The sequence below is a fragment of the Crocodylus siamensis genome, chromosome 3 (genome assembly GCF_052110815.1).
Source record: "Crocodylus siamensis isolate JL-2025a chromosome 3, ASM5211081v1, whole genome shotgun sequence".
NCBI classification, from domain to species: Eukaryota; Metazoa; Chordata; order Crocodylia; family Crocodylidae; genus Crocodylus; species Crocodylus siamensis.
The window spans coordinates 155,919,068-155,943,418 of record NC_143397.1 but is presented as its reverse complement, the minus strand read 5'-3'; the positions used below and the strand labels follow the sequence as shown (position 1 = coordinate 155,943,418).

General features: G+C 44.0%; 1 protein-coding gene across 1 annotated transcript; it reads right to left on the bottom strand.

The window, feature by feature from the left end:
* Positions 1 to 950: 950 nt before the first annotated feature.
* On the bottom strand, positions 951 to 15,373 carry CBLN2 (cerebellin 2 precursor). The gene is made up of 4 exons (XM_090039584.1): positions 15,222 to 15,373; positions 13,491 to 13,984; positions 8,799 to 8,918; positions 951 to 7,930 (listed from the first exon to the last, which is right to left on the bottom strand). Exons 2-4 carry the CDS (start codon positions 13,866 to 13,868, stop codon positions 7,733 to 7,735), a joined length of 696 nt encoding a protein of 231 aa, XP_089895710.1. The 5' UTR covers positions 13,869 to 13,984; positions 15,222 to 15,373; the 3' UTR covers positions 951 to 7,732.
* Positions 15,374 to 24,351: the final 8,978 nt, after the last annotated feature.

The following is a 24,351-nucleotide window of genomic DNA, read 5'->3' as shown; positions in this document are numbered from 1 at the left end:
CCTAATAATGTAAATTGTGGCATAATCTTTGTTTGGCTCCTTTAACTGCTTGAGAACTAGGGCTTTGTTTAGGGTAAGGTTACATAGATATGATGTGTTCCCAAATTCCACTACAAACAAAATACAGTGTATCACATAGCTGCCTAGCAACTGCACTGAATCCCCTTTCCTTTAAAAGATATTCAATATAATCCCCAGTGTACATATCTGAGTCCAGCCTAGTCACATGCTCCAGTTCATATTATCATGGTAATCACATTAGAATCAGGACTTAGAATAAGAGTTCTGGATATGGTTGCTCATACAGATAAACTATGTTTCCCATATTTATTTTGGGACCAGTGTATGTATAAATAGTTAAGTGTTCTTCCTAGTTTCTGAGTTCTCTGCACTTTATATTTTCTATCCCACTGTTGTTCATGTTGATTGATCTCTCAAATGCTAGGCAATCCTCTTCTCGTCTGGCCACCTAAGTCCTAAAGTTCAAGGTTTATTTTTCCTGGACAAACTTTAAAGGACAAAGAGACTTTCTAGTACCTCTAGCAATACGCTATTTAAGAATTAGGAGGATTATAACAAGCCAGTCAGATATGTATGATATGCAAGTTCTCCCCTCTGGGAAGCAGGCTTAAGGAGATCAAAATATTTATCAGTCATCACTGACTCATGAAGATTTTACTTTCATGTTTGTTATGTTATAGTTGTCTTTGTTTTTCCATTTTCTTAAGCCAGTTCAGTGGGCTCTATTTAATGGGAGTTTTGAGTGAAACAGCATTGTCATGTAACTAATAGCCAGGTCTCAAAACTCTTATCATCTGAATGAGGCAAGGTTTACATATATAGTAGTTTATTAGTATTAAATTACTCATCAAGAAGCATTACTAAAATCCCTCCAACATCAGAGTAATATATTTTATAAAGATTGCTGTCAAAATGATCTAGGATCAGGTATTCCTAAAAACAGGTAAGGGGAGTGAATGATGGTGATATATAAGGAAAGAAGCACACTTGGAATACCCATTTCTTTACAGAATAGTGTAAACATAAATCTGTACTTTAGTACTAGGAAATGTAGAAATCCTTCAGAAAGAGAAAGAAAAACCACTGTTTTCCTATCCTAATGAAGCTGTCAGAGAAGCTCATTTTACTAGATACCCAATATCAAGAGTACAGTTATTTTTTGTAGCAAGATGATGATGGTGATTAATGATAGTGCAGGGAATTCCAGAAAAATGTCAGGTTAGAAGAGAAATCTCCTGCTGGAGGTTCCAGATGGATATACTTCGAACTATCTATCTAACCAAACAACTAGAATTAGGCCAGAGTGATGTGCACTTACTAAGGATAAATAATTTGATAAGACGAGGAAGATTCTCCCTTACATAGCTTGTACATCACAGCGTCTCTCTATTGACTTACAAATAAATTCCACCTTAGATACCCTTTTCTTAGAAATCACTAATTTTGGGAAGAAGGAGAAAAGAAGGGAAGTGGAAGAACTATAAATTCTTTACTTATGAATACATAGTAGGATTATGAATTCTTGACTCAAACATTTGACAGATGTATAGCTATGTATGTTAGTCAGATATAATGGTCAGAAGAAAAAAAATGGAAAATACTGAAAATGCTAAATAACTAATGATGGAAAGAGTATTTTCCCTTTCAGATTTCATATTGAAGCGTAGCACACATTTCCCAACCAGCCTCGACATATTAAAGAAAGAATCTCCAGTTTGTGATAACTCCATGTCTGGCATTTACAGCACTTCTCAGGATGCATTACACAGCACAGAGGAGTTCACACATCACAAGAGCTTTTAACAGAACTTGAGGCAATGAAAGCCTTTTATTATTAACTCTGTGCTTCACTTCCTTCTAAATACTCCCTAAACAGAGACAGAGATTCTCTGCACTTGAAGTTATAAAATTCGTTCAGTAATAATTCTCTATCACTATTTTTAGCTCCAGATATAACAGTGGTATACAGCATATATAGATTTACAGAATCTTTAGATAAAATGGTAGAGAACTGACTCAGGTAATATTTGGGTAAAATGAAGGACAAATATACAACAAAATGTTATCTACCTACATCTCTCTACCTCAAAATATACAGATTTTATTCTATTTTGGGCAATATATTTTCGTATACACAGATGAAAGCATCTATTAGAAATATTTTTAGTCAGCTAATATATGCTTAGTGTAGTGATTATCTTTCATTTTAGCTAATAGCAGTTAAACATAACTGAAAGGTTCTGTTTCTGCTAAATCATTGTGATGTTGACACAATTAAATCCTTTGACTCAAAACACAGAATCAGGTATTTCAGCCTATTTTTTCACATTTGCATATTTAAAGTTGACATTAATCACTATTACAGTGGTAATGACAGTAATTGCAATCATTAAGGTTAAAAAAAGTATGAACTTTGACATCTGATTTTTGAGTGCTTAACTATACTATGTTAATATTCTATTGATGCAGATTTCTGCACTGGATTTAACCTGCTAATTATTATCTGCATCCCCATATCATACTTTGTCATTATTTATGGCGCTGTATTGAAAACTTACAGCAGATTTTGGAAATCTTAATTTTGAGCTATATAAAATTTCTTTCTTATTTAAAATGGAGGAAATGAGAGCATTAAAATGGAATACGTTTATTATGAATATTCACAACAGTTTTTTTTTACCTTTGTTTTCCTGATTTGATTTGATTTGATTTCTTTTGTCAGGGTAGCAGGTTGAAATGTAATATAAAATTAACATATGCAGTGTGTTTTCATGGCAAAGTTCAGAAAACCATAACATAAGCAAAAATACTTCATTTTTGGTAGCAATGATAAAAACTTAAAAAAAATAAAATCAGATGTATGATTTATTAAGTTATGTAAAACCAGAAATGTGCTTGTTTTGAAGACTGATTTATAATGCCTTGAGTTAAAGAGATTTATCTAGGATTCAAGTTACATTAACAGATTTATGATCAATATGATAAGACTTCTAAGCTGAAGAATGTTGTCCATGGCAGATATGGGATCCCACAAAAGTCAATGGTGTTATTACCACTAAGTTTTAAAGTAAGCAAGATTAGATCCTATGACAGATGTCTTTTTGTCCCCTAATTCAGGCCTAATCCTGTCCAGATTGTTCATGCACATAGCCCCATCTATATCAATAGAATTTTTTTCATATGAGTTAGACCAATGGTCCCCAAACTCTGAGAGATTGTGCACCACCAATTTAAAACGATATAACCTTAAGTACCACCAGCAAATGTTTGTCATATAAAGTACTTATTATAAGTCTATTAATGCATACCACTGACAGGTTGTCTGTGTATCACTGGTGGTACGTGTACCATAGGTTGGGAAATGTTGAGTTAGACAACCAGGAGTGGTCCTTGCACTCAGAAATTTTGGGAAGAAAGCAGACTTTCAGTTTGCCTGTACTTGATAATGTAAGTATCAGATCAGAGGTTTGCAGTTGTGATGTACTTCTCTAAATTCCAAGCATTTATAACGTAATGAAATATGATCGCATTAGCTTTTTGATCAATGACTACATGTTATGTGTCAAATCATTCCAATAGATGAAACCAAGCCAAATAAGGAGTCTGATGCAACAGAAAAAAGTGAATTTAGCAACAGCTGGGCTCACATACTATTAAAAAAACCCAAACAACTCTCCCCCACCCTTTGATCCATTAAGCCATTAAGCCAAATACAACTATAGATCTGGTGTTTGTTGCACAACTTAATGTTTGGTCCATGCACCGTCTCTTAACAAATGTATTTTTTTTAACAAATTAGTTTATTAGACTTTGTACTGACAAATCATTTTCCATGGTAATGATAAAAGCAATGCGTTGATGATGCTAGCTCTCTAGGAATTTGTCAACAATTGGAAGTTAATATGGACTAGAGTAGGATAGGAATTTAAAGTGCAGTCACTATTCCTAATAAATACATGCATCATTAATATTATTCTGTGATAAAAAATGCCTCCTTATTTACTACTTTAATATATGTTCAGGTATTCCTAAATAACCCAATCTGTAGACAAATTCTAAACTTGCCCTTTACTTGGGCACAGTTAGTTCAAGAGTAAATAGAATCATCCCCCAATAGAAACAAGATGATCTTTTTTTAAAGATAAAAGGCAGGGAGGGAGGAAGAGGAAACCTGACAAGCACAAGGGAATTCCTGAGTGTCTTCTTGGTCTTGTATTTCCCAGCACAAACAAATCAATCCTGCAAAGTAATGATCACTCCTGAGAGATTCTGAGCATCCTCCTGCCTCCAGTGGGAGCTGAAGGCATACAGAAACCTGAAGGACAAAGTGCCAGCTGTGTTTGTGCTATAGGAATTCAGTGGGATACATTGTAATTGTTTCTTCATGTCTGATGCAGCTCCTAGTTTCCATCATCCAAAGAGCAGCAAAGAAGAAACATTAGGAGTTTCAGTTTCCCCCCCTAGAGCTGGGGGCACCCTGACACTTTTCTACAGGCTCCTGTTGGCCACTATTTCTATTGCATTACCTTCCCACTGCTTGCACATGAAACCCTAAATCTGTTTTAATTAAATTTACTGTCAATTATAGCTGTATTAGGAGGTTGTTGTTGTTGTTGTTTTTAATCAACCTTGATTAATGTTTCTTCTTGAGTTCTGCAATACTGTGCCTGTATCTGCCCTTTATGATACAAACAGCTCCTTTTGAAGCATCAGTTGTCTTCAACGAGACCAGATTGGGCCCTTTTGGATTCAACAACTGCATTTAAAGCAAAAGGAAATAGTGGGGAGGGAAAAGAGCTAACATTTTCAGAGAATTCTGGGGGAAGAGGAAAGCAGCTCTCAGTGTAGCTGCTGTGAAATAATAATATGCAATACAGTTTGCACTTCATTTAAAATTCTATATTACTTTCCTAAATGCATACCCTTGCATAAGATGCACAGGACTGGAAGAAGACAGAAAGGCAATGAATAATGTATCAGAGACATTCCTCCAACCCAGAGACAGGTTGAAATTCTGATCTGTCCATTAAGTTTTAAGAAATAAATTAGGAAGAGATGGCTGCACTTGAAGAGGAAGAGGGGTTTGTACTGGAGATTCTGCAAATTCAGCAACACCGGTAACTTTCCAGAACATCTCTGTTTTGGAGAAATCTGTTCATTAAACATCTTAACTAAGGTCAGAATCAGGGCTAAGTCCTTCTCACCTTGTCATGCTGACAAAGTTGAGGTCAGTGGAAGGTCTCTACTGATTATAATATGCAGGATTACAAAAAAGTTGTCAGGGGGCACATGTATACGAGATACTAACCGTGCAGTACCTGAGTAATACTGCACAATAGCATATCACGGGACTAACAGTGCTAATATGCTATTGGACAGTATTATTAGGCTACTGCGCAGTAACACCCCTTCAAAGATATTTGAGCTGATAGGCTACTGCAGTGGTTACTGCACATTTATTTAGTATTTGTATAATCAAGTACTAAATAAATGCACAGTAACCAGAGTTACTGTGCAGCAGCATCTCATGTAGAGGAGCCCATGGGGCTAGCTTAGAAACTGCAAGCTAAGGTTCCTGCTTCCACTTCAGTGTCTACTTTCTGAGGGGATTTTTTTGGGTAAATTACAACCAAAAGTAGATTTAAAATATGTTTAAAAATGGCTAATATTAATACAGTTATTTTCACGAGTACTTTTTATTTCAATGGAAACATTATTTCCATTTAGATTTATGCATGCCCCTGAAGGGTTTGAAAGCACAAAATACAGTCGTTGTGCATAAGAACCGCAAAGTGTAAGTATCTAAAAGCAAAAGTGAAAGTGACTTGTTTTTCATTTGCCAAACTTAATGAAGTGCCAAAGTAAACAAACAGCATAAATGGTAAGGATACATTGGATTTTTAAATTTTCTTCAATTTTAATAATCTGAGGTATTATAAGCAACACAGATAAGGATTTCTTAAGAATATAAGATTTTTTAACTGATTGTGTCCCTTTAATGATAAATTTACAATAAATGACGTTGCCATGATTTTCTACTACAACATATCCACCACTGACATGTTGCAAATATCTTTTCATTTAAGTTGTGGCAGAGGAGAGAATCTGACTAAAATACTCCAATCCACCCAGTCACATATGGACTTAATAGCAAGACAAATAAATCTAAAAGAAAATAAGATATCTCACAAAAGATCTCTTTGAATGAGTACAGTCTCTCTCAAGCACACAATCAAATACTCTGATCCTTGGATAGAATTCAAAAAGCAAGAAGGATGTCATACCCATTGACGCTGAATCTTAAAATGTCCAGCATTTTGGTTACCTTGAGACAAAGATGATGAATTTGAATTCAACCTGAGGTGTCATCTATTAGCATTTGGAATCAGTGACTTTTCCTGCTATGCAGTACAGAATGGAGTCTATACCCAAAACTCTTTGGACCCTGTGTATTAGAAGAAGAAGCTTATACAGGCAGTAAATAAACAAAACCGATATAACTTAAGGTGAATTCACAGATACTGTATAAACCTGAAATCTCAGGCCTCCAATATCCCATCCCCATGTGCTGGCAAAGAAGCCAATAGAAACTGTTGATATGCCTGATGCTGGCAGGCAGAGTGAACATCCTCTTTTATTTAGCTTGGAGGGGAAAGATTTTGATTTGTCATCCTTAAGTGCTCCCACAATGTGTAGTCAGGCATTAGTGAACAAACACATCAAATAAATATCAGATAAAAGCACCAAAATACACTCTGGAATGCAAAGAAACAATATATTTTAGGGCATGGTCGGCACGATATTCAAAGCCTCCACTGTTGCTTCTAGAAATGCCAGGACAATTCAGAAATGTCATTTCCTTGCCCAGTTTCAGATTATAACTCAAGGATCAGGTAGCTCTCTCTTTCTAAAATGAGTCTATAAAGATCAGTTGGAAAGTGCAGACAAAACTGTTCATTGGTTAGTTTTACTTGGAGCTACAGATAAGTATGGTGCTTTGTTTCGTCTTACTGATCAAACTAGCTTACACTTTTAGCACAAAAAAATCGGAAAAGAAAAAAAAAGTCGATGAAAAACACGAACAAACACAAAAACGAAATAGGTTCCAATCGTGCAAATTTTGCTTCACTGGATAAAGCACTTCTTGACACAGTAATGTCCAGAATACCCCTTCCCCCAGAAAATACAGGACTGAAACTGAAGCCTTTTTTTTTTGTTCGTTTTGCTTTTTTTGTTTTTGTTTTTTTTTTCCCTTAAGGCTATACAACACAAAGAAAGAAAGCATTGAAAGAACACTTCATCGGGTGGTGGATTCTTCTGTCTCTGCAGGGAGCCTTTGACAAGCCATCGCGTGATCCGAGCTACTTGTCTCATCAGGACAACAACAACAGAAAGGAGGGGGGAAAAAAAGAGTCAATGATCCCAACAATAAAATCCGAAATTGACGTTACAATCACAGATACAAATTGCTCAGGTCGATCATTTCATTTCTCCTAAAGATCACCGTCGTCTAAAACTAATTAGAGGCGTAGGTTTCCGGAGGAATTGTCAATATTCAAAGCAAATAGTGGAGTTTCGACGGTCATCGTTCTTCTACCGCGACAGTCTCACCGGGTGGGGGAAATAATGTCATGTTCTGCCAAGTTCAGGGGGTCTCATTACGGATGGACTCCTTGCTCCAGCTCGAAGGTCTGGCTCCCATTTGGTTTCTTTATAGTGGAAAGACTAAGAACCCAGAAAAGGTTGAGTATTTCCACCCTCCCATGAGGTTCCCTCTTTCCAGTTTGAGATGCACTTTGTCTTCTCTTTCCATGAGGAGCAAGACTCCATTGCTGGCTGCTTCTCTGGTGACATCCTGGTCGCCTGCAAAAGCTGAAATCACCGGGTAGCCGTTTTGCATTAAACTTACCTAAAATGCAAAGAAACAAAATCTGAGGAGGGGGTTTCAACGTAACTTTGCGTTTATTTGCTTTTATTCATTTGTTTATTCGCTTTCATGTGTGTTTGCGTGTATGCATCTATGAATAATTGCATGTATGCAATGTACATATGCAATGTATGTATCTATGAATGATTGCATGAATGCATGCATGTATGCATTGCTTTTATGTGTGCATGCATGCGTGCATCTATGAATGATTGCATGAATGCATGTATGAATATATGAATGACTGCATGAATGCATGCCTGCATGCATTGCTTTTATGTATGTATGCATCTATGAATAATTGCATGTATGCAATGTATATATGCAATGTATGCATGCATGTGTCTGCATGCCACTATGAATATATGCACTCATGCATTTCTGAATGCATATATGCATGTCTGCAATATACATATGTATGCATGCATGCCCCTGTGAATGTATGTATGCATGCATGCATGCCTGTATGAATGTATGTAGGTATGCAGGTATGCGTGTATGCGATGTATGCATGTGTGCATGCATGCCACTATGAATGCATGCATGCATTTCTAAATGTATGCATGATGCATGCCTCTATGGATGTATTGTGTATGCATGCATCTTTGAATCCGTGACCAAAAGACACAGGCAAGCTAAACTGAAAGCAATGGACAATTACTCTTACTTCACACTTATCACTTCATACAGCAGACAACATCTCTATTTAAATAATCAGGAAAGGCATTAATCCTTCCCTCCTCGTGTCTATATGTAGCGACCCAGTGAAGGACCTCATGAGGTCCACATTTTAAAAACAAAGTACTCAGTGAATAAAGCATCTTGTGAGGAGAGTGAAATCACTACCTACCTGGATAGTCTGTCTGTTATAGACCTTGACCACATGGAAACTGAAGCTATAAATCCCTTTTCGTGGTGCTACAAATATACTGGAAGCAAGATCAAAATGGTTGCCAATATTAACTAATACCTGGAAAGTAAATAAAACAAAGCAGGGAGAGAGAGAGAGAAATGAGGCTCCGCCTTAGTCCAGTGCCAGTAAAAATCCCCCATCAGCTCCATGTCCAATCTAAAGCCTATTCAAGATGGCAATTGCAAGCCAATTAAACCCGGGCTTCAGGGGGAAGGAGTTAGTTATCGAGGCGTTTAAAACGGATCGCTGTTTATAACCGGTTTTATTCATGCAGGATTGAACGCACAGCCTGGCTCACCAAGTGAGCAGCCTGCGCTCCCAGGGAAGGACAGGTGGGAGGCAAGACGGACGGGGGAAAAGAAGCAACAGCTGTCAGTCACGCAGGTCTTTCTAATGACACCACCCAAACTACGTATCACCCCAGGTCGGATGTGTTAAGCAGATATGTAGAGTCGTAAGATTTAGAAATGAGTCATCTGAGTGGGAGGAGGAAGGGCTTCAATTTATATACATTTCAGTTCACTCCTCAGTCATACTTATTACACACAAACATTTATATATAGGGCTTATTATACACGTATTCCTAGAAATGTCTACACATGCATGCGCATAAATGTGCACAGAAACACACCGATATTGGAGTTTCCAAGGTTGTCCTTCTTCTGCTCGGAAGGTCTCACTGGGTGGGGAAATATTGTCCTGCTCTGTAAGTTCAGGGGGTCTCGGGGATTGAGTCCGTATATATATGTACGTGCACATTTATGTGCATGCATGTGTAGACATTTATACAAATACATGTATAATGATTGTATATGCATCGTACATAACTATGTGCGTGACCGAGGAGTTAATTGAAATGGACATAAATGTACAAATGAATGTACCATGTTTGACTATGTTGTGTATATCAATGAGTATATTGATATATTGAAAAGCGTATATATGTATGTATATTTATATATTGAAAAACAGATATATGTATGCATGTATATTTGTATATTTAGTGTATTTATATATTGAAAATAGATAATCTGTTTTTGAATATATATATTTATAGTATATTTGTATACTAAAATATATATCTATATCTATCTATCTATAGATATAGATTTATGTATTTATATATTGAAAAAAAACAGATAGACTGCTGGTTCTCAATATATAAATATACTTAGTGATATAAACCAAACATTGTACATTTATTTGTGGTCTTTCTCCTTCCCCTGTATATATGCACATATATATGTGTGTATGTGAACCGTATATCAATAATTATATATATATATAAATAGATACATATATGTATCTGTTTTTAATATATAAATATGCATATATAAATATACATATATAAATATTATTTATATATATATAATTATATATATAATTATATATGTGTGTGTGTATATATATGTGTGTGTGTATAATTGTGTGTGCATGTGTGTGCCTTGTCTATCAGGCAGTAGTTGTCCAACAATATTATTAAAGACACTGCCTGATAGAGGTAAAAAAAAATTGTAGGAGTTTAAGAATATCCCTTATTCTTGGTTTCAGGTGCCGAGCTTAGGGAAAGCCCCTTGCTTTCCACACACACGTACACGCATACGCACACGCACATATATATAAATATATAACCTATGGACCGACATGGATCTCGTACATAATCCCTATGTTTAGGCGCCTGTGACTGCTCCATCCTCTCTCGGGAGGACTGGGCTGACCAGACCTAAATTAATCAGTGAGGTGTATTACAGCATCAGCAGGAGACTCTCCCCGAGCTCAGCACCTGAAGCCAAGAAGAAGGGAAATTCTTAAAGTCCTACGTTGTTTTTTAACCTCTAAGGCAGTGTCTTTAATGTTATTGCTGGATGGCTACTGCCTGAGCCAAGTGAATGCTGCCAAGACATTTGACAAGGCGGCCGGGCGCAGGGGCAGCCTGGGGAAGCTCAGGGTGTGGCGATGTTATCCTGAGTCATCCGGATTTGGCATCTTCTACAGTGACAAGGTGAGCTGCCCCGGGCACAGGGCATCACCAAGGCCCCCCCAAACTGCGGCCGAAGCGGGCTGGGAGCTCACCAGAATCAGGATCGAGCCCCAGCTGTTTCAGTTCAGTCTGATTCCACCCTACACGGATATGGTCCCCTCTCTCCCTCTCCCCTGCAGCCATCGTGCCCGGGTTGCAGTAACTCTGCCTAGGCACATACAGAAAGAAACCTTCCCAAGTGCACTCGAGGAGAGCTGTTGCCGTGGCAAGGAAGCAAAAGCTGAAAGCGTGCCGTGAAGAAGGGGTCCCGCAGGTCCCTTTTGTTCCCCGTCCTGCTGGGGTTTCTCCCTACCTCTGTGGCCAACCATTCTCTGAGTTGGACAGAAAAGGGGGGCACGTTGGGCATAAGTCCCTGCTTTCATCCCCCCCATGCCCCTCTCTGCCTGGAGACTGATGCTTCCTTGGATCCGACTGGGGATCCAAGCGTCTCTGCTTAAGCCTCACAAGGAAGAAGGGACTGGCTGAGGGGAGGCATCTCAGCCCCGGGGGGTCCCAGATCCTCCCAGCCTCCATACAGATCTGCTTCCTGCCCCTCTTCCTCAGCTGAAACCGTGTCCACGGGTAAGGAAGCGAGGCCCCCTCCCTCCGCCATCCGCGCGACCCTTCCCTCCACCGCAGAGGAACCAGGACCCCCGGCAGCCACCCGCAGCGCTCCTCTAGAGGAACACGGACAGGAGGGGTGATAGGAAACATGCTGGTGTGCACAAGAAAACAAAAGCACGGGGAATGGGAAATGCCCACCAGACGTGATAATCAAAGGGAAAGCATGGGCATGGGGGGTGGGAAGCCTCCTCCGTACCCCTTCAGGCAGCAAGGGGGCTAGGCAGAAAGGACATGACTTCTAAGGAAAGACTGAGGGAACTGGGCTTATTTAGTCTAGAGAAGAGGAGACTGAGAGGGGATTTAATAGCAGCCTTCAACTCCCCGAAAGGGGCGTTGAAAGAGGATGGAGCTAGGGTGGCAGATGACAGAAGAAGGAGCAAATAAGTCTCAAGTTGCGGCAAGGGAAGTTTAGGTTAGACCCTAGGAAGAACTGGCTCACCGCGGGGGGAGCACTGGCACAGGTTACCAGGACAGCTCGTGGACTCTCCATCCTTGGGGGTTTTTTAAGACCCGGCTGGACAAAGCCTTGGCAGGGATGATCTAGTTGGGGCTGGTCCTGCCTTGAGCAGGGGGTTGGGTAGATGACCTCCGGAGGTCCCTGCCACCCCTGGTTTTTCTCGGAGTCTACGACAGCGTCTCCGGAGGAGGAGGAGGCCCCTCTGGAGCTCAGCCAGACGGTTTCCAGGCAGGGCTGAGGCTGCGCCAGCTCCGGGCTTCCCCCGCGGGTGCCGCCCGGCGCGTCGCTCCCGTGTCGGAGCCCGGATGGCCCCGAGCAGCGGGCACCCACGCCGGCTCCAGCCGGAAAGAAGCTGAACCGGGCTCCCGTGGCCCCTAGCCCGCCGCCGGGGGCCTGCCGGCGCAGGGGGGAGGTCCGGGCGGCAAAGCGCGTGGGGCATCTCCGATCTTTAAGGAAACCCAGCGCATCCTTCAGCCTGGGGGGGAGGGAGGGTTTCAGCACAGCTCGAGTTCAGCCAAGTCCCACACACCAGGAAGGGACCACGCAGGACCCTCCTCGACTATTGCTTCCCCCAGGACCGCGGTAGACACAGCCTTGCCGGGGATGATCTAGTTGGGAATGGTCCCATTACAAACCTAGGTAGACCCAATCTTGGCGGGGATGACCTAGTTGCGGTGGGGAGGGAATGGGATAATCTGGTTGGGGAAGGTCTTACTGTTCCTGCCCTCCAAGACCGGGGTGCACACAGCGTCGGCTGGGAGAATCTAGTTGGGGATGGCCCTACTGCAAACCGGGGTAGACACAACCTTGGCGAGGATGATCTAGTCAGGGGGATGATCTGGTTGGGGGCGGGAATGATCTAGTTGGGGATGGTCCTATTGCTCCCCCCGTCCCCAAGCCCGGGGTAGACGTAGCTTTGGCAGTGATGATCTAGTTGGGGGGATGATCTAGTTAGGGGGGATGACCTAGTTGGGGGGATGACCTGGTTGGGGAGGGTCCTATTGCTCCCCCCACGCCAAGCTCAGGTTAAACACAGCCCGGGCAGGGATGATGTAGCTGGGAGGATGATCTGGTTGGGGATGGTCCTCTTGCCCCCTCCCCGGGGTAGACACAGCCTCGGCGGGGATGATCCGGTTTGGGATGGTCCTATTGCAAACTGGGGTAGACACAACCTTGGCGTAGATAATCTAGCTGGGGGGACGACCTAGTTGGGGCTTGTCCTATTCGTCCCAAGCCCGGGGTGGTCACAGTCTCGGCCGGGGTGGGGGTGGGGGGCGATCTAGTTGGGGATGCTCCTCTTGCGCCCTGCTCGGGGTAGACACAGCCTCGGCGGGGATGATCTAGTTGCCGGGTGGTGGGGGGGTGGTGATCTAGTTTGGGATGGGGCAGACACAGCCTGGGCGGGGATGATGTAGTTGCGGGGGGGGGGATGATCTAGTTTGGGATGGGGCAGACACAGCCTGGGCGGGGAAGCTGCGGCGGGGGCTGACGGCCCGGGGGGCAGGAGGGCGGCGGGGCCCGGGCTGACCTGGTCGAAGTAGATGGTCATGGTGCGGTTGCTCATCTCGGACGGCTCGTGGTTGGTGCTGCGGGTGGCCGAGAAGGCCACCTTGGCGCTGCCCGAGCGCACGGAGATGCCGAGCGAGGAGGTGATGGCGCCGTCCGCCGACGGGCTGGAGTCGCACACCACCAGGCACTTGCCCTCCAGCACGATGGGCTCCGTGTCGTTCTGCGCCCGCACCGGGCAGCCGGCGGGCAGCAGCAGCAGCAGCAGGGGCAGCGCCGCCGCCAGGCAGGAGCAGCAGCCCGCGGGCTCCGCCGCCGCCCCCCGCCGCCGCCGCGGCATCCTCGGCACGGCCCGGCAGCCGCTCCCGCTCCCGCTCCCGCTCCGCCCGGGCGCCGGCATGGGGGCTGCGCCTCTGCCCTCCGCCGCTCTCCGGCCCCGCGGGCGGCGGGGTGCCAAGGGGGCTAGGTCCTCCTCCCCCGCGGCACGGCGTCCTCAAAGGGCGGGCGGCGCGCAGCCTGGCGACGGCAAGGCGAGCAGTGAGCCCGGCAGCCCGCGAGCATCTGGAGCCGCCGGGCTGGCAGGCACCAGCCGCCAGGGCCCCCCCGAGCGCAGGGCCAGCCTCCCTCCCTTGCCTGGGCTCGCTAATTGGGCACATCCTCGCCCCCCCCCCCCCCCCCCGCCCCGCGCCCGGGGTGCTGCCGTGCAGCCCTTGGAGGCGGGAGGGGAAAGGCTCAGTCCTTTTTTCCCCCCCAGTTCTTCTTCTTGCAAAAAGCGATCCTCGCTCGCCAGCCTCAGATCCCCCCCCCCCCACAGCCCCTTTTGCTTCAGAGCAACACAACCCCCCCGCCCCCATTCATTAATGCTCCTAATGAAGCAGCGCCCGGGGGCCCTCGCCCGGGCTCCTCTCTGCTGCCCTTCGGTGGCACGCTGCTGAGCCCCCCGAGCTGGGACTAGACCGAGAGGAGACTTTCACAGCAAAAAAGGGGGTCTTTATACAAAAAAGGAGGGGGGGGTTAAGCCCCTTCCTACAGCAAAGCCAGCTGTACTGGATGCCACCGTGGCTGAGGTGCCCCCCCCCCACCACCACCCGGACTGGCTGGAAGTGTATTAACTCGCTATTTATTTCGTCAGAGAAGCACAAAAAACGAGGGTTGGAAAGCAGTACGGGAGGGCATTTAGTCCTGATCCAAGCAGGGCCAGCTCCAACCAGATCATCCCAGACAAGACTGGGTCTATCCCGGTCTTTGGGGGGGGGAGGGGGGCGGGAGCAATGGGACCATCTCCAGCCAGATCGAGCCAATGCTCTGTGTACCCTGGTCCGGGAGAGAGGGGGGGGTCGGGGGGCAATAGGACCATCCCCAACTAGATCATCCTCGCCAAGGCTGTGGTACCCTGGTGAGGAGCGTGGGGGGGGGGCTCATCCTTTGGCTTTTGGCACCGATTTGGTGTCTTTTCCAAAGGGCAGCAGATCTGGGCTGGGCTGGGCCGGGTCCCCCCCACGCCCTTTAAAACTCAGCAGGACATTTCAAATCCCCGGGGGGCGGGGGGCTTGAATCCCCCACCCATCACAGGGAAAACAGCCTGACAGATGCTCCCTAAGAAGTTCCAGCCTCCCTCTTTAAAGAGAATTAAAACCTCGCTGGGGCATCACCCCCCTCCAACTTCCCGATCATGGGGAGCTGTGCCCCTTACCCCCCATCCTCATTTGGAAAGGAGCAGCTAGTGGGGTGGGAGATGATGATGGTCAGTTACCTGGTAGGTCCATGATGGGAGAGAGGAGGGCTGGCTAGGTAGCTGTCCGTGAAGTTGTATTGCTTAGAGAAAATGAGCCGAGATGGTGCTGGTAAGAAGAAAAGGAAACTGGAGTCGCCTCACTCTCTCCCGCCCATTGCCAATGATCTCCCCCCTCCCTCCCTCTCTCTCTCTGTCACACACACACACACACACACGCGCGCGCGCGCGCGCGAGCACACACACACACACTGCTATATGGGACTGGGGAACACGCCAGAGAGTCCCCGTCCCCCCTCCCCTCACCTCCAGGCGTGGACACACGTCCTAGCCTGCCCTGGGGACACTGTCCAGCAGAAGCCCCCTCTTCAGTGACCTCCCAGTCGGGGTGGGGGCTCTGCCCAGTGCCCTGGGCTGCATTCAGAAGAGCTAGGCTACTGCCATCCCTGGGAGCCGGGGGGGACTTTCTCCCACCCATGTCCCTTCCCAGGGGGGATTCCCTCTGCAAAGACTGCATCTGCTTGCTGCTCTCGGCTTCTTTGGCAGCCCTGCCCAGCTGGCAGCTTTCTTCTCCCACCCCCCAGTGAATTGGGATTGAACCACAGGAAAGTCCGTGCAGCTGTTTGCAGCTGGACAGCTGTAGGGGTGGGCAGAGCCTCCAGAGGGCCAGCCCCTGGGGCCCCACTTCTGTCTCCTGAAACTTGAAGTGCTGGGTCCCCTGATTTCTTGAAGTGCTGGGTTCCTGAGCCCTCGCCTCCCAGGGACATCCACCCACGCTCAGACTCACTGCCCAGCTGCTCCTGGTACAGGGCTGAGCCAGTCTCTGAAGAGTGGTAGCATAATGCCACCTAGCGGTACTGCTTTGTGCCAGCCCTGGGTAGGGGATGCTCTCCTCTGGGTACCAGGAGTGAGACGGCATGGGATGGAGGTTGGGGGGAAGGGAGATGGGGGTTTTGGTTGGTTGTGGTAAGAGTAGCATCAGCTCAGGGATTTCAGGTAGGGGATGAAAAAGGGGGCAACACGAGAAAGCCTTAAATTAGGATTTCTCCCTCCTCCCAGATCTGGGAGACCTGCCTTTGCAGATCTGTCCTGTTCTGCAAAGCCAACGCTGTCGGGATGATGTACGTCTTCGTCAAGGTTATCATCTGCTTATTACTGGCTGCAAAACACTCACACCTCTCAGCACTCGCAGCTGCTTCGTGGCTCTTGCCAACACTAAAGAGAGGAAAGGAAAGCTTTTGCAAGTGAAAGGTCTGGATAAAGCAATAAAGACACTGACTCCCCGCTCCTTAAGAAAAAAGGATGTTCTCAATCAAATCCTGGCTACTGTCATTGTGAGTAGCCATTGAGCTCAGTAGAACAAGTCACATTAACAGAGACCACAAGATCAAGCCTTAAGTGATTTTCTTAGTTGTATCTCTATATCTTCACACAGATCCCCCTTCTCAGAAGTATAATCTCAAGACATTTTATACAAGTCTTAAATGGCAACTGGTAATGATGCCAGTACCCAGAGATGGGCAACGTTTGCAGTCACATGTTGGTGACAAAATTCTTGCTGCAACTCTGAAAAAGCAATATTCATCCTTCTCAAACCTTCTGTTTTAACCTCAATGATTTGCACTGAGGAATCATGGCACCAAATGGCAGCTAAGAAAGTGTGCGGAGCATTACTAGCATACAGATTTGCTGAAAAAATAGAATTGTAGTACTAAGACTGAAACTAAATAATTTTACTGGAAGATTAGTTGTATAATCTTCCTTTTGATTGGGGGGGGTTGAATCTGGAAAGCTGAAACTATTCCATCTGTAAAGTAATCCCCATGTTGTGTGAAGGAGGGGAAGGACCACACCACTACATTTCTGCTGGGCAGTTGCCATTATTTGTAAAGTGAAAGACTTGAAAAGCTTCAACTGTAGATCATACCCCCACTCTGCTAGGCAACATACCAGCAAGATTGGCCCTGTACTAAGATCTTATTCAATCTACAATCTTTGTTGATGGGACCAGGCCATCACTTTTCCTTGTTCATATTGGGTATGTAAGGACCTTGGTCCCTGAATGTTACCAAAGAACAAAGGGCATCTAATGCATGTCACATGTGCCCTCATAAGGGCAAAAGTCTGACCTGTGGTTTCTAGTTGGATTCCCATAGTTTTAAAATAGTTAACCAGTTCCAGTAATAACATCACTGGATTTTAAGCACAAATGTGAGGGAGAAATAAGAGTATAGAAACATTTTTTTTTTGCCAGCTATTCAATTGTAAGAATTAGAAAGTCACGCTTCTAATTAAATATCATCAGTACAATGAACGTGCAGACTTTATGGGGATCAATGGCTGACCGTAACACTTCTAAAATTTTCTTTGGTATGCGGCAATATTGAACTTTTCAAATTTGAAGTGAATAGCTCAAAGTAAATGTAATTCACTGAATTATGGAGTGACAGCAGTATGTGTTCTTTGCAGTCAATAAATAAAAATAAATTCATTGGGTTTAATTTTAGGACTGTCAGCCTTTTTTAAGTGAATTTGTTTCTTCTGAAAGGTGACAAAACTGACAGCCCTAGAGTCTTGAGTCTTCTCTGTATGCAAAGAGCAGGTAGAACAGTGACAGTAGCAATGTTAACTCCCTCATATCTGTCCTGCTAGCAGGCCTTTTCCATGATCTGAAGTAACTGATCCTCTCAGCTCACTTGATCATTGGCCATTCAGCCTGAAATGTAATCATTTTCAGTCAAGACACTGATGGTGTGATGTGGATACATGTCAAATAGAAACTGAACTGACAACCAACCCTTTCTTTGGATCATTTTCACGTGGCCTTAATGTGAATCTCATTTAAACCAAAGAACTCAAGGTAAAGATTTGCCCTCATTTTCTTATTCAAGTCTTCAAATAATAAGACATTTTGAGCGGTATCACCATTTTTTCCCTTCAATTTTTTTTATCACTTAATATCTCTTAGTATCAACTGGCTTCCAACAAAAATCACTAAACTGAATAGAATTTTATTTCTGAAATTTACCATTGTTTAGCTTTATGATCTTGGTTTTACATATAGGTATAGACATATAGAACATCTAAAAATTAAAAAGGTCCATTTCAACTGAAATTAGTACCCCCTTTTCACAAAATTTGTGAGAATGTGTTAGGAGATGGAAGTGCTTTTCTGACCTCCTTGTAGAAATTGATACCATGTTCAATTGGCCTATAATAGATTACTAAACACATCCCTACTAGACTACATTAGCTTTTGCAGGGGATTAAAGAATGATCTTGGTTTAGCATATACTGTTTTAAATAAGACAATAGTGGAGTTATACTAAAAACAGAATTGATCCTTTTCTCTTTAGAAATACAACAGTGACATCTAACCTGTTGGTAAAAGAAACATAGTGAGGTTACTTAATTATTGAGCTCTAACAAAAAATATTTTGTCTCTTATAAACCAACATTAAATCAAATTCTGGCCACCCTCATTGCAAGTAGCCATTGACTTCAGTAGAAAAAGTCACATGAATAAAGGCTACAAGATCAAGCCTTTGGTTTGTGAATTGAGGACCATGATACCATATACATATCTATCAGTCAGATAGAAGAAAGAAAACAAAATCACTTACAGTGAGTGCAAAAAGCCTGTGTTAAAGCTAGGATAGCTTACAACTAGAAGTGTATGCTTTAAAGGAGCATATACCATATTTACTCAAATTTAGGACGGGATTCACCTCCAAGGAGAATTATTCTGCACTGGTCCAGTCCTGCAGGGAGCAAACCAGGAAAGCCAAGGCTGCAACTGAACTCCAGCTAGCTTCAAACATCAAGGACAACAAAAAGTCCCTTTTCAGATACGTGGGGAGCCGGAGGAAAAGCAAGGGCAACGTTGGACCCCGCTAAACCAGATGGGGCAACTGACAACTGATGCCCAGGAGAAAGCCAAACTATTAAATAGGTACTTTGCATCAGTCTTTCATCAGTCCCATGGGACGCCCATGCCTGCTATGGGACAGGGAGATCCGGGTGACGGGGATCCCCTACTCTCCATAAATGCTGACCTCATGAAGGAACATCTTGAGAAGCTGGATACCTTCAAGTCAGCTGGCCCTGACAACCTGCACCCCAGGGTACTCAAGGAGCTGGCGAGCATCATAGCCCAGCCCCTGGCATGGATCTTTGAAAACTCCTGGCGCTTTGGTGTAGTGCCCGAAGACTGGAAGAAGGCCAATGTGGTGCTGATCTTCAAGAAAGGGAGGAGAGTGGATCCGGCTAACTACAGGCCCATTAGCCTGACTTCTATCCTGGGGAAGAGCTTAGAAAAGTTTATTAAGGAGGCCATCCTTGAGGGACTGGCCCAGGCTAACATTCTAAGGGACAGCCAGCACGGGTTTGTTGCGGGTAGGTCTTGTTTGACCAATCTCATTTCCTTCTACGACCAGGTGACCTGTCCCCTGGACGAGGGAGAAGAGATTGATGTCATATATCTTGACTTCAAAAAGCTTTTGATCTGGTATCCCATGATCACCTCTTGGCCAAACAGGCCAGTTGTGGCCTTGGCTCCACCACGATCCGCTGGCTGGGAAATTGGCTCCGTGGTCGGACCCAGAGGGTTGTAATTGATGGCAGTCACTCATCGTGGTGCCCTGTGACCAGTGGGGTCTCTCAAGGCTCTGTCCTTGGACCCATCCTGTTCAACATCTTCATTAATGATGTGGACATTGGAGTCAGGAGTGGACTGGCCAAGTTCGCCGATGACACCAGACTTTGGGGCAAAACATCCACGCCAGAAGATAGGCGGGTGATCCAGGCTGACCTGGACAAGCTCAGCAAATGGGCAGACGAGAACCTGATGGTGTTTAACACCGAAAAATGTAAGGTTCTCCACCTTGGGAGGAAAAACCTGCAGCATCCTTATAGGCTTGGCAGTGCTACATTGGATAGCACTACAGAAGAAAGAGACTTGGGGGTCATCATTGACCACAAGATGAAGATGAGCCTGCAATGCGATGCTGCAGCTAATAAAGCGACCAAAACGCTGGCTTGCATCCATAGATGCTTCTCGAGCAAATCCCGGGACGTCATTCTCCCCTTGTACTCGGCCTTGGTGAGGCCGCAGCTGGAGTACTGCATCTGGTTTTGAGCTCCACAATTCAAAAAGGATGTGGAGAAGCTTGAGAGAGTCCAGAGAAGAGCCACGCGCATGATCAGAGGTCAGGAAAACAGATCTTACAATGACAGGCTGAGAGCCAGGGGGCTCTTTAGCCTGGAAAAGCGTAGGCTCAGGGGTGATCTGATGGCCACCTATAAGTTTATCAGGGGTGACCACCAGGATCTGGGGAAACATTTGTTCACCAGAGCGCCCCAAGGGATGACTAGGTGGAACGGTCACAAACTCCTGCAAGACCGTTTCAGGCTGGACATAAGGAAGAATTTCTTTACTGTCCGAGCCCTCAAGGTCTGGAACAGTCTGCCATCAGAGGTGGTTCAAGCACCTACATTGAACACCTTCAAGAGTAAATTGGATGCTTATCTTGCTGGGATCCTATGACCCCAGCTGACTTCCTGCCCTTTGGGCAGGGGGCTGGACTCGATGATCTCCCGAGGTCCCTTCCAGCCCTGATGTCTATGAAATCTATGAAATCTATAACATGACCCTGCAGTAAGATTCTATATATGAAAAATGTATAAAATTTGTTATAATTTTCCAAGTATAAAATTTAATTATTGGAGGTTTGCCTTGAATTTGTCCCCCCACCCACTGCTACTGCATGGAACATAATCTTGCTCTCTGAGCTCCCCTACCCCCCACCCCCGCCCACACACACTTTTTTCCACTGCAACCCCTTCCCCCCGCCTTACTGTCAGACCCTGCTCTTCCTGAGCATGTGGAAGTAAGAGGCAAATTTGGAAAACACTGACCTTGAAATAAACATACGTGTAGTAATTTGCGTACAGGGCATCTACAGACTTAGTTACAACTTGCTCCAACTTTCAGCACACATACTCCAGAAACACTCTTTAAAACACTGCTTTTGCATCTACTTAGATATTCATGATATTAGTCCAAAGCCAAAAAGCTCAGCACTGCTCAGGATGTATGTGTACTACAGATATCCCCCACATCATATGCAACAGACTGAGAGAAGGGGTGACACAGAGATTCTGGGTGAACAGTTTGAGGCCCCACGGGGTGATGTTTGCCAGGCATTTAAGGGAATTTAATATACTAAGGCTGCTATACATTTAACTTGTGAATTAATAATAGTGTAACAGTTGACATGTGCTGGGATACTCTAGAGCAGAGCTTGAGGAAATGCATGTACATATTCATTCATAGTTTTCCTGTGATATTCTCTTTATATCTCAGGGAATTGCTCAGGTTTTAACAGGGAAAGAAAGCATGGTTTTGATTTTATTTAGAATGCTATATAAAATATTCAATAGATGTGCCTACTTAGAGAAAAGGAAAATATAGGTCAAATACTTTTTAGTGTAGATTTTGCTTTTTATTGACAGCATTATCAGTTCAAGTCAGCTTAGTTTGGCTATATGATTATTATGAGAGCTATGTCAGTCAAGTCATCAATATAACAGACTGAGTTAAGTTGGCTTTAAAATTCTATTGGCTGAAAGATCTGTCTTGAGTTTCAGTGGCTCTTTTGGCTTCCTTGTGGAGACTCCTAAGTAGACAGTAGACTCGCTTACTTTACACAGATCGTGTATAATCTTTGACAGAAGTATGAAAATGAGAGTTAGGATGAAGAATACGGACCTTCTGTGTTCTACACCTGGAACTAATATTTGTGGGCTCAATTAACTTACATATAAAAATAAGCAATCTATCCTTATCCTTAAAGAGATTTTGGTGAAAATGAAATGGTTACATTTTTTAGAGAGAAGTAGGGATTTCTTAGGGTGATATCTTTTATTGGACCAACTATGTAGTTGAGATAAAGTTAAACAAGTTTTGAAATGCAAGACATTCATTGCCAGGTTGCAGATCTCAGGAAGCCATGCATGGCATATTGCATTTGTTCATCTAATCAGAAAGAGAACTTGGAAGACTATGGGTAACAGCAGTACCTGGTACTGCACTTAATCTAAATAACACACTGGTTCCTATAACGTATACCCAACCCTCAATATTATCAATATTCTTAAATTTAAGATTTACCTTCTAACTTTCAATTTTCACCATCCTCCAGTATTTCCTCTCTCTCTCTCTCTCTGAAATCACATTAAATGTTACAAGATATAACATCATAATGATGAAATGTAACTCCCTGTTAACCTAATGCGCTACATCAGTCAGTGCTCCTGACCCTGCAAAAATGTGGCAGTTGCTTAACTTTCTGCATGTGAAGAACTTGAATATATTTAAGCCTGATTGCGATTAAATACGTAATGTATTTAATGATACTATCAGAGAGGAAATGTAAAGGGGCATTTATGTATATAAAGTGAACTATATATGGCTATTTGTGTGCTTTTTTGTATCTTTGCTTTCATTTTCCTCACGACTAAATACAAGCTAGGCCAGGGGCTGGCCATGTTTTTCGGCAGAGTGCCAAAAATACGTCAACCACAACTTGGAAGATTTTGGTATGCCAGTGGCAGATGGCAGGGGAGCCACAAGGGGTCTGATCCTTGCTGTAGCAGTGCAGGCCTGGGCCCTTCTTCACCATCCACCCAGAGGCACACATGCACCTGCCGCCAGCAACAAGCTGGGCTGGGACTCCAAACACCCCAGTGCAGCAGCTTACAGCCTCTCTGCCACCTGCTGCAAGCAGTCCAGGCTCCATGGTGGGTGGCAGGGGCCTGCCCAGAACCTGGTTTTGCTGTGGCAGGCAGCCAGGAGGCTGTAAGTCACTGCACCAAAGTCTATGGCTTGGGTGGACAGTGGGGGAGATGCAAGAAGCCCTGGCCTGTTCCCCACTGTCTGTACCGAGGCACATGCGCCAAGCAAAATGTCTTCATGTGATACACTCTGGCATGTGTGCTAGGAGTTGCTGACCCTTGAGCTATGCAATAGTTTTATAACAGAGCTATGATTAAATAGTGAGATTTTAAGTGTATTTTTATTTACTTTGGTTGCTAAAAGTCGGATTTTGCTATATAATTTTATATAAATATTGAATTTCTAACCTAGATATTTTGGCAGTGCTCTTTATTTTTAAAGATAGAATCTGCCTGCCGTGAAATATGGCAGACAGATTAAACAACCTTTGTTCTCATTGTCAAGCTTCTTCAGCTTATTCAGATAGGTTTCTATGTGAACCTGCTATTGCCCTCTCACAATATGTCTACCACTGAAGACCTTATAGTTTAAAGAAAGTAAGAGCTTGTGACTGAAATACTCTACCTCCTGTAAACACACACACATCTATATATGCACATATACATACATATATACACATACATCCACATATATACATATACATACTTGTGTGTGTGTGTGTGTACATGTATATGTATGTACGTACACGTATCTCATTTTTGGAGCATTCTAGCCCTCATTAGCATGAAAGAACCTGAACTCTTTGAAAATGAACTAAGGGAGTAAAAATATGTGGCACAAATGCAAATCAGATTCTTAATATTTCGGATTATTTTCACTGACATTATAGCAAAACCCCGTTTTTCTTTTTTTTCTTTTAAAATGCATTCCCTCCCCTTCTCCAACCATTTCTGACTTTCTTTTTCTCTCCCTCTCTATTCCCTATAGATAAGGATAAGTAAGCTAAGATATAGAATAAGCTTTAACATTTTATTTTAGGTAGTAAGTTTTATTTTTCTCTCCCCACTTTGCAAATAAGTTCCCTGCTATTTTGATATCGATACCCACTGTTTTATAGGTGATAATTATTATGTTTGTACTGCTTTTGTATTGTATGACTACTGTTTTAGGCCTATCTATGTAAGTTAGCATAAGTCATGTCAAGTTTCCATTTTGTATGTCAAGCCTCCATCTCGTGTCCTCTGCCTGGGCATCCCGTGTTGCAACTGTATGAGTCACATACCCCTCCCATGTAAATTGGTTCCCGGATGAATGAGAGTGATTGGGAATGATTGAAATAGAAGGGTAGCAGGCTTGAATGGCCTGTAACGACCAGGTCATCACCTTGCATTGATTCATCCAGGAACCATGGATCTT